At 47.8% G+C, this 10675-nt stretch overlaps 4 protein-coding genes across 4 annotated transcripts; 2 read left to right on the forward strand and 2 right to left on the reverse strand.

Moving 5' to 3' along the window:
- Positions 1-164: 164 nt before the first annotated feature.
- Positions 165-2484, forward strand: F4813DRAFT_375104 (DUF124-domain-containing protein). The gene is made up of 5 exons (XM_049244975.1): positions 165-524; positions 658-754; positions 822-848; positions 914-2031; positions 2111-2484. Exons 2-5 carry the CDS (start codon positions 733-735, stop codon positions 2153-2155), a joined length of 1212 nt encoding a protein of 403 aa, XP_049095311.1. The 5' UTR covers positions 165-524; positions 658-732; the 3' UTR covers positions 2156-2484.
- A 54-nt stretch (positions 2485-2538) lies between these two features.
- F4813DRAFT_375105 (FAD dependent oxidoreductase) lies at positions 2539-4797 on the forward strand. The gene is made up of 2 exons (XM_049244976.1): positions 2539-3088; positions 3355-4797. Exons 1-2 carry the CDS (start codon positions 2831-2833, stop codon positions 4684-4686), a joined length of 1590 nt encoding a protein of 529 aa, XP_049095312.1. The 5' UTR covers positions 2539-2830; the 3' UTR covers positions 4687-4797.
- A 545-nt stretch (positions 4798-5342) lies between these two features.
- F4813DRAFT_259314 (Pkinase-domain-containing protein) lies at positions 5343-8352 on the reverse strand. Its single transcript, XM_049240234.1, has 5 exons — positions 7818-8352; positions 6903-7738; positions 6149-6743; positions 5935-6092; positions 5343-5879 (listed from the first exon to the last, which is right to left on the reverse strand). The coding sequence occupies exons 1-5, from the start codon at positions 8219-8221 to the stop codon at positions 5587-5589; spliced, it is 2286 nt and encodes a 761-aa protein (XP_049095313.1). The 5' UTR covers positions 8222-8352; the 3' UTR covers positions 5343-5586.
- Positions 8353-9417: 1065 nt separating this feature from the next.
- Positions 9418-10592, reverse strand: F4813DRAFT_375110 (uncharacterized protein). The gene is made up of 3 exons (XM_049244977.1): positions 10367-10592; positions 9750-10294; positions 9418-9687 (listed from the first exon to the last, which is right to left on the reverse strand). Exons 1-3 carry the CDS (start codon positions 10454-10456, stop codon positions 9618-9620), a joined length of 705 nt encoding a protein of 234 aa, XP_049095314.1. The 5' UTR covers positions 10457-10592; the 3' UTR covers positions 9418-9617.
- Between the last annotated feature and the right edge of the window lie 83 nt (positions 10593-10675).

Here is a 10675-nt window from a genome sequence, read left to right on the forward strand (position 1 = left end):
ACATACCCACCACCCAATCAAATTGGCCCCCAACTCTTCAAGCCAATTACAATTTCTTTCTTCTCTAGGGCTGTGTTTAAGCGCTGATTTTAGCGCCTATCAAAACAGCGTAGCGCTTGGCCACGCAGTCTTCGATCTCGGCGCCATCTCGCAAAGTCAATAGGGTCCCGTACAACCGTCCAGCTTCATTCATGATTGGATAAACCTCATCGACGCCGAGTAGCCGGGCGAAGCTGTATAGCAAGGCCTAGCTACGGGTTATCCCTTCTGCAAGCATAGGACATACATATGCAGCCTGGTCGCCCCTGAGAAGATGGCGGCCAAAAAGGCGACCATTCGTCGATCACGTCTTAAAGACGTCTTCCAGCTTTGCTCATCTACCTCTGTTGTATGATATCGAAGTTTTGCTTTTCTTTTTCTTATTATATCTGGATTCGCCAAATATATGAGGAATCCGTCTTCGCTATCCTATATCAGATATATCAGATACCTATGGTTATACGATCCATGTCTATTACACATATGTATGTAAGTGCGAAATGAATGCGGGGCTTATGGCACGTTGACGATCCTTCGCGGTCAACTTCAACCGCAACCCTAACTGCCTCAGCTTATCCGGTCTTATACCGACTCTCAACTAACACGGCAAATAAATAGTGTCTAGAACTCGTCTTTCCATAGCTTGATTTGAATTCCCTCTATACCAAGAAGCTTAAAGATCATTGTGCGACAATGTCTACTCATTACTATCCCCGTACGTGATCGTCTAATTAACTAATACTCTTCAGCTTCGGCTTATATAGCTAACACTAATAATCTAGCGCCTCCCAGCACCAATAGCCCACCAGGTATGCTTTCATAGCAGGATCATAAACTTGCGCCAGTACTGGTAAATTGACAGAAGCAATTGCAGCATCACAGATAAACTACCAACAGCCGACATCCCCTCCTGCGAACAAGTCCAAATTCTACCCGCCGCCACCAGGCACACCCAGTTACGCTCCACCACAGGCTCATAGTCAAGGCTTTTCTACTCCGCAACAAACATACACAGCTCCTCCACAACAACAATATTCTGCGCCTCCGCAACAGGGCGTATCCCCGCCACCCAAAGCTGGAACACCTATTTACCAACCTCCGCCTCCTCAGCCAGCACACCATGGAGCTCTACCGATTCGAAACGAAGGTGCTCTCACGCCACCAAGTGGAGCTGCGCCCGCATATGGGGATATAGTACACAATGCTCCAGAGGGTTTCCCGAACGAGAAGGCACAGAGTATTCTAGGAACGGGACCGGCGCATTCGCGGACGGCATCAAATCCCGCGGCAGCGCCTCCGCCTGCACCTGCGCCTGTACCTACAGCCGCGCAATTCCAAGGCGCCGCCGCAACTTTAGATGACGTGGGGACATTCAATGGGGGCTCATACCGCATCAGTCATAGGGACTGTAATACGATAATCACGATCCAACTGGCAATGGGATGTCCGATAGCCGCGAAGCCGGGAGTACTGATCGCTATGAGCCCTACCATCACGCTGAAGGGCGAGTACAAGTTCAGCGTGAAGAAATTGATGGCTAGCGGCAGCGAATTGGGACACTCGACATTTATCGGCCCTGGCGAGCTGCTACTCGCGCCCGGCATGCTCGGCGACATGACCACCATCCGCTTAACAGGAGAGGAATCATGGAGCGTTGGCAAAGACGCTTACGTCGCTAGCACTCAAGGTGTTATCCGCGACTACAAACGCCAAGGACTCGGCAAGGCCATGTTCAGCGGGGAAGGTCTATGGGTCCACAAGATCAGTGGTGTTGGTCTGCTCTGGATTACCAGTTTCGGTGCAATTATCCGCAAGGATCTTGCTGACGGTGAGAAATATATCGTCGATAACGGACATCTGGTTGCCTGGAATGTTAAATATGTCATGGAGCGTGTAGCTAGCGGTGGCATCATGGGAGGACTTGCTAGTGGAGAAGGGTTGGTCTGTAAATTCACAGGACCTGGCACTGTATTCCTCCAAACGAGAAACCCAGTAAGTATTTCCGTTTTTCTCATTCTCTTCGCTCAATGTTCGATATATCTGGACTTTCACTGACTAATATGTTGTGCAGAGAGCATTCAGTGCTTATATGACGGGCAACGCAGCACCGCCGTAAAGGTATACACTAGCGAAGCTACCATCCAGCTAAAATTCAATGTTTCCAGTTGTGTTTATAGGAAAACTACATGTAACGTTTAGGGATTCGTGAATTGAATATGTACTTTATCTACGTTCCATGTAATCCGTTTTTTCTAGCTGTCAAACAAGCTCATAACTCTTGTAACAACCGCAACAGTACACTCATTTTCTAAAGTAGATTTTAATACGTCCTTAAATATTAGGGAAACGCAGTACATCAATCATATCAATCTAGTTAGCGAAGTTTGTTCTACGGATTCCTAGGATGGTATTATTAAGTCTACTCAAAAGTCTTGATTTGCGAATAGTACGGTATAAGTGGCGTGTACCCAATATATACATAGATACCCAGCTGACTCATCTAATAGATCGGCACTTACGTTAGGTACCTACATGTATGTACCTAATGCTTGTACCTTCATGTTGGAATCTCTTTGGGTATACATCAGGTGTACATAATGTTTGGTACCTACACGTATATATTCCTTTTATTCATGTCTATTCCTCAAGTAATGCCATAGTCCAAACCATCAGGTGTTTAATAACTTGAACATAAAACTCTCATCTAGTCTCACCCCAAATTCACTTAAAGTAACCATTCTCATCTCATCCCCTACCCCACTCGGGATAAAGAGGCAAGTTAACAGCCAACATGGCGCAACCTCAGCTCCTCGAGGGCCAGTCAGGCCTGCCCGTCGATAATCCGACGAAGTCGTATTGGCACAAGGAGCCTTCGGACAAATTGTTAGGCCACCGAACGACAAAGGAATTGCCCCGCTCCGCCGATGTGGTCATTGTAGGGAGCGGCATCACGGGGAGTTTCGCCGCTCATTTCTTGAAAGAAAAGCAGCCTGATCTGAATGTTGTTATGGTTGAGGCGCGAGAGGCTTGTTCGGGAGCTACTGGCAGGGTGAGTAGAACGAATATGCTTATTCTAAGTTGAGAATAGGGGCTATTGTATTAAACAGGACTCCGACTTGGATGTCCTGTTTAATTCCTTGGCTAAGTCCCCTCCTTATATTCCCCCTTTTCCTCTATGAAAGTGTATTAGTGAAGAGACTTCTCATATCTCTATATCCTATATAAATCATTGTAGCTTGATTGCACGATGCCATTCTATCATATTTCATCTCATCTCGTTTTACTACCTATCTACTAACACTACTATAAATCCAGAACGGAGGCCACTGCCAGCCCGCAGTATACGCCTCGGAACCGCACATCGCCTCGTTCGAGCTACGCAACTTTCTGTATCTCAAAAGCCTAGTTGAGGAGTTCTCGATCCCGTGTGACTGGCGGTCGACAAGCGGCGTGCACGCCTTCTACTCGGGAAAGTTATTCAAAACTTGCCGCGCAATCGTCAAAGACCTCGCGGAACACTACCCGGACCTAGCCGCCAACGTAGCCGTTGTGACTAAAGGCAAAAAGGCCGAGGGTGACCTCTCAGGAAGTCCGGCTTACCTTATCGAGGGCGAGCGGCGGGAACTTACGCTTGACGGCTTGAGGATACCCCACGCCGAGGGCGCTATAGTGCAATGGAACGCCGCGAGTCTATGGCCGTATAAGCTCGTTGCGTTCGTGCTAGAGCGTTTGCTCGCAACCAACGCAGAAGCATCTAAGGGGTCATTCAACCTCCAAACCAACACTCCGGTCACAGGACTTTCCCGAGCCGAAACATCAGCCAACCTCAGCAGTCCCGGCGGTACTAAACCCCCCAAGCACAACTCCATATGGACAGTCCACACCCCACGCGGCACAATCGCTACTTCCCAAGTCCTCCTCGCAACCAACGGATACACATCCCATCTCCTCCCACAATTCAGCGATTTACTAGTCCCGACCCGCGGCCAAATCTCCGCCCTCAAACCCCCAGAAACCCCCACCGACCCGACAGACCCGCCCCTAGATATCGGACACACATACTACATCGTCGGCGAACCAGTCGACCCCTACGCCCGCGACGACTACCTAGTCCAGCGACCGCCCCCCACCGCGGAGCTCATCTTCGGCGGCGGCCGCCAACATGCCGCGGGGCGGGGTGTGGGGGTGTGGGACGACAGCAGTATCGACGAGCCCGTGTCCTGGTATCTGCGCGGCGAGCTATCCCACGCCATTGATTTGTCTCTGCGCCATGCCCCCCCAGGGGAACATAAGTCTCCCCTCCGAAAACTCGACCTAGAGCCTACCTTCGAATGGAGCGGCATAATGGGATACACGCGGGACGGGCACCCGTGGGTCGGGCCCGTCCCTCCTAGCCTAGGCGGCGGACCGGGACTCTGGCTGTGCGCGGGGTACACGGGGCACGGGATGCCGAACGCGGTGTTATCGGCGCGTGCGGTTGTCGACATGTTACTCGCTGGAGACGGCGATGACACCGTGGAGATCGATCTCCCGCCTGAATACGAGCTTACAGAGAGGCGTGTAGATGACGCTCGGGGAGAGGAGGAACTCCGTGTCGCAGATGCTAAGGGTAGTTTGTACATGGACTTTGGGCCTCAGAGGGGATAGAGGAAATACTACCCTCTACGCGTGACGGTGTAGATACGTTTGTGTACCTACATAATTGACATGTACGTAACTGATTAGGATACAAAAATAGTGATCTTAGAAGAGCCATTATGTGTGAACATCGAATGTCAAATTCATCATAGTTCCTGATTCTTACGGTTACCTACTAGCTACCAACGAATCCAGACACAATTTTCCAATATGGACAAGGGCACTAGATCATATCAACCCCATTATGAGAAAACAGTGAGGTTTCATTCGAGCTACAGCAGCTTACCACTAAATTCGACATAAAAGCCCCACGTGCATTATTTCCTTCTTCTCTTTCCCTATCCTCCTCCACCACGCAAAATCCTCGCGTTCCTTCTTCGGGGGTATAACAAACTCCATTCGTTTCCCTGGTACGTTTCATTCAATAAACTCCAACGCAGATGCTGTCCCTGGTTTCCTTTCCGTACATTTCCATTTTTCTTTTCTCGTCTCAGTCAAAAAGAAAAAAAAAAAAGGAAGAAAAAATTACCGTCCAGTCGGCTTGCTTTCCTCCTAGGCCACCGAATATTTTCTATGTCCGACGCAAAGTTATAGGGCTCGTGAGTGTCCAGTATGTCTAAAAGGGATGCGTCTTCGTCGACGGCCGACGCTGGCCGAATGCGAAAGATGAAAAGTAATGGAATAAATTCGTAGGAAGAGAAGGAAAGCTTGATGCCTAAATTAAGCCCGGGCCCCCTTGGTCGTGTTTTATGGCCAAGTAATTCACCAATTTCGTCAGAATCGGTATGCCGATTCAAAAGTATCATCGAAAATGTAAGATAGTCGAACTGTAACAGTCCTTGAGGTTGGTGATGGTTCCATCGTCAGCAAATTCAAGTAAGAGCCAGATGCTCCTCTTGGAGGGTGTTTCTAATCAGCCTCCGCTAACTGCATGATCAACTTGGCTGCCATGTCGAGGAAAGGGAAGGGGCTCATAACGGCCTTCTCCTCTAGTAGAGTTCCGTCGAGCCGTTCGTAGCCCGCACATTTGAAGTCCACGAGATAGACCTTATCTTTTGGGTCCATTTCATAAATTTGGATTTCCATTCGCATCCAGACGAAGTCTTGTTTGCGTTTGTCCATAACGGAGTAGACATAAGTATTGTCATCGGAGATCGAGTCAGCAGTGGCATGACCAGAAGCGACTGATTTCTTTCGGATATCTACGAAAGTGTTAGATTGGAATATATCAAATTCAAATTGGACGGGTCAACTCACCATCTTTTTTCCAACGGCAAACTATATGCCAAGGATCGGCGGGTAGCCTGTAGTATTTGATAGGGTCAAACTTCTCTAGGTCAATGTCGTCGGGTGACAAGTTCTCGTACGGATTATGCCCGTCTCCTTCATTTGGTGTTCGGGTTGCATACGGGTCCCTAACATAGTCAATAACCCCGGCAAAAATAAAGCTGTTGATAGTTGCAACACTTACGATTCTGAGCCATGCACTTTCTCATAGTCCTCGTCTACGACCCAAGTAGCGCCAAGTTTCGACAAAGACTTGTAGATGCACAATAAGGCCTCAAAAGGAGCGTTTCGGGACCTTATACCGAATTGCCAACGAACCTGTTTGGTTCTCTTGGGTGCAACTGGGGTCATTGTTTGCGGGTGGGTTGATTCATCAAGTCTCATAGCGCTTTTAGAATGAGGCTTAAGGCGGCGAGCCGCTTCTTGCTGCTCAGCAGGCGTTCTAGGCTGAAGAGGAACGTCGGGAACTGGTTGAACATCTAACGGTTCTTCGACGCCAGCATTCTGCCGTTCAAGATACTTCTTGTGTAGCGAAGGGAGACTTGTTGGTAATACTCCGACGTGACTTACATATCCTCGGGGAGACGAGCTGGTAATTGTCGAGCTGGTAGAACGGGCAGAATCGGCCAGGGGGCTAGCTTGCGACTCGCTCATATACTCCGTTTGAGAATTCCGCCGACTGTCTAGGACCGTATTACCCATAGCCTCCGAGACACTACGCATTTGTTCCTCGGCATCCGTAGTGGGAGGAGACGTGGCAAAGTAAGGGTTATCTATACCTGATCCGTAAGCAGCTACAATGAGTCAGTGACATTCATAATTGCCGTGGAATAACCCCATGAAGAATACCTTGAAGTAGAAGACAACATAGGTTTTGGCCGCGCGGGTTTCGGTCATGATTAGGGGCTTAAAGTTTGAAGGAAGATTTGATGACTTACGGTTTACCTGCATGAGCTTGTTCTCACGGACGATCATGTACGCATCCTTAATGGCAGAGGGTTCATCAGCTTCGAGGGCTTCCTGAACGTCACGTCTTCCATAACCCATCGTTTTACTAATCTTCTCCGTTACTTCGTCATGAAGTTTCTCCTGAACCTTAGGAGGGGCATGGGGCGCAATATCACTTGGTCTGATGGCCCTGTTAGGGTCAACACCAGTGTTGAAGAATTCCTCGACAGGCGGGGCAAGATAGGCGGGAAGCTCCTTCATGAACCAAGGATCCAGTCTGATATCGTCGATGATAATACGTTGCACGGGATTAGTCTGCAGCATCTTTCGGATAAGATTCGCCGCGTCGGCGGGGACCCAGTGAGGGACTGTGAAGACACCCCGCTGGATTTTTGAGAATAAACTGGGAATATGGTCGTCGTCGAAAGGAAGTCTGCCGACTAATAAGACATACAAGATGACACCACAACTCCACACATCAACTTCCGGCCCAGCATACAACTTCCCGCTAATAACCTCCGGGGCTGCATAATTGGGGCTACCACAGCTGGTCTTGAGGAAATTCCCGTCTGTCATGATATTACTCAGACCGAAATCGGCAATCTTCACGTTGAGATTATCATCGAGAAGTAAATTTTCGGGTTTCAAGTCTCGATGTACTACTTTGTGCCTGTGGCAATACTCGACGGCGCATATCATTTGCTGGAAGAACTTCCGCGCTTGATCTTCAGGCAGTCGGCCATGCTTGACGATATAGTCAAACAGCTCGCCACCGGCATATTCCAAGACCATTATAATCTCGGCTGGAGTCTTAATCACAGTGTATCTGCCAAGGGTCAACAATAATCCAACAATTTCATCAAAGTCGGAGGGGTTAATGTCTCGGGCAAGCAATGACAACTTACAGCTTGATGATATGGGGATGTCGAAGCAACTGTAGATATTCGATCTCTCGCTCGACGCGACCAACCATGTCTCTACTGATTAACTTCTTACGGGCGATGATTTTGAGTGCGACCTTCTGGCCAGTCGACCTATGGACAGCCAGCTTCACCTTTCCGAAAGAGCCTTCACCCAGTGTTCTGATAATGTTATAAGCGCCGATTCGCTGGTCGGTTCTGTTCTTTTCTCGGTTCTGCGACGCCTGGTCGGAAAGTATGCTACCGGCTCGAGACCTGCCGCTGGAGCCGTCGGCGGTTGGGTGTGTGACGTTAATCTCGGGTATTCGAGCTCCATTGTTTTTCGGTCGGATCATGGAAGGGGATAAGGACATGGAGAGTTCCTCTTCGTCAAACGCTCGGGAGGTCATCTTGTCGAGGATGGTGGTTGGCGATATCTGGATGATGGCGAGGTTGATGAGATCGTCATGAAGTTACGTCCAACAACGAGGGGCTCTCGAACTGGGGACCGGGGGCCGGGGGGTCGGAGGACAGGGGACGGGAGTGGAGTACTATGTTACAAGCTTTAGGGTAGCGATGCACGCTTGGCAAGACTTTGAATCTTGGCACCAAACGCAGCCTTATTAGTGTAGCCGCTAGCTGGGTTATAGTACCTAGTACTTAGCCACAGGTTTAGCTCTTGCCGTATTCAGATGTATTGGCTACCTTAGACTCAAGCATCAAAGGGCATGCAATGCACTCTTTGTATGGTCTTAAGTAATAGGTAACCCAGGTACTAAACCTAAGTGTCAGATGAGGTCAGCCTTCTGCCTCTTCAGAGTTGACCTAGGGATGAATGTCCGGTCTTCTACCCTATTGAATTGTTCTAGACCATTTGTTAAAGATGGAAAAGCGTGAGCTTACCTCAACTGTTGATATCTTGCTAAGCCCAAGCATCCGTAGGAAATGGTTATACTACAGCGTAGAGTTAGGTTGATGAAGTTGAAAAGAAGGAGAAAATAATGCACATGTAGAAATAATAATGGATTTAGACAATAAGAGAATAAAAACACGCGCTGCCCCGTATTATTTAATACGTTTGTCGAGTGTGATTTCCTTGAAAAGTTAACTAAATCTCACATGTCAGTATCGAATTACACATGTAGCCTGCTCTTGCTGTCCCACGCAGAGAAGGTACCACAAGTCATGGATATGTACATATGCTTTTAATTGGCAGGTATCGTCAGGGCCCAACTTATGATTGGGAACTTGTAATACTTAACTGTGAGACAACAGGATCAATCATGTACTTCCTATCGAATTAGGGCCAGCTAATGTAGCTCTAGGAGACAAAATTGAACGTTGGTAGTACAGGACGTTATAGGAATCATATTAATTCGGCCGGGAGTTACATGTTATAGTTAAGGGGTATATACTTAGGTATATTTACATTACATGCTCTTAATGTATTACCTATGTAAGTATGTTCATTCAGCCATTAAAGTTATTGATTCTACGTGATTAGATACATACATTAAATCAAAGTGCAAATGCGCGTAAAAGGAACATGTAAGCCAAGACATCGTATCTCGATCACGTTGCAAACGTACGAGCATATATCTGACATGCATCAGGCAAATATACCAGAGAAATCTATGCACTAATTTATATTTTTGTAGTGCATTGGATGTATCTGGTGGATTTTATATAATACATACATACCTACGTTAGGTACCTAACATATGTAACCTAGTCGAGTACGCCATGCTTCATGGTGTCTCAAAAGTCTTCTCAAATGTTCTCAACATCAATATCACTAATACAGTGTCACAACTTTTTCTCCTCCTCTTTCAGCCTCTCAACAAGTTTTGTTCTAAGAAAATCGCTCAAGCCCAAACTATTTTAAGTTGCCAATTAGTCAAAGTCGGTGTTTCTAATTAGACATTTTCGAAAACTTACATTCCTTCATTGGTAACAATACGGTATGTCCCACTTGGCTCGAATTCCCCTATTATGTTTCCAGACCCATCGACTTCGATGCTGCCAAGAATATCTTCCGGCCACGCAATTCGGCCGTAGTCAGGTGGATTTCTTAGGTCGCTAAGATGGATATGCCCTCCGACTCCAGCACCTCCGGCACCCCCTTGGGCACTCGCTCCTCCAGCGCCGCCCCCGCCAGCACCACCTCCTCCACCTAATCCAGCGGCTGTTCCTCTTGTGTTACGCTGCTTTCTTTGCTGGGGAAAGAATGCGCCGCCCGAACCAAGAGTTGCGCCGCCTGGACCGGCGAAAGCTAGTGCTTGGGATAGGAGGTCAGGATCCTGCGCGGCATGTTTGCGGAGAACGTCGATTAAGATAGATAAAAACTCGCGGTTCTCGGAGAAGGAATTGGGTGTTGGGGGCAATGCGGTTGTAGAGCCAATGGCTAGCCGGTGTTTCGGCGGATTTGTATCGAGATATGTGAGCAGATGCCCATTGTCTACTGAGGCATTGGGAAAAACTTTCTTGAAGAAAAATCATATGAGCAAGACCGAACTGATCTGTAAATTGTATATAATATTGGAGAGGCTACTGACTATATAGGAATTGGTGCTTAATGTAGAGACACTCCTATGTGACAGTAGTGTCCTATAGGTAGGGTATATGCGAACTCGTGATAGTAACATTTTGAGACTATAGATCGATCAGCTTGATCGCATCTCCTGTATGTCAATTGGGAAGTTCAATGTTGGGAAGAAGTTCTAAAAGCTTGATGATAAATATCAAATTATTATTTGGTCCTGCTGACGTATTAGCTGCAGCTTTTACGTATGTACATGCAAAGCTAGCATTAAGTATAGGTACTTCGATAAGACTCTTGATAAGGGCAGGTTTTTACATATGTC

The sequence above is a fragment of the Daldinia decipiens genome (assembly GCF_022478715.1).
Source record: "Daldinia decipiens strain CBS 113046 unplaced genomic scaffold F4813scaffold_49, whole genome shotgun sequence".
Taxonomy (NCBI): domain Eukaryota; kingdom Fungi; phylum Ascomycota; class Sordariomycetes; order Xylariales; family Hypoxylaceae; genus Daldinia; species Daldinia decipiens.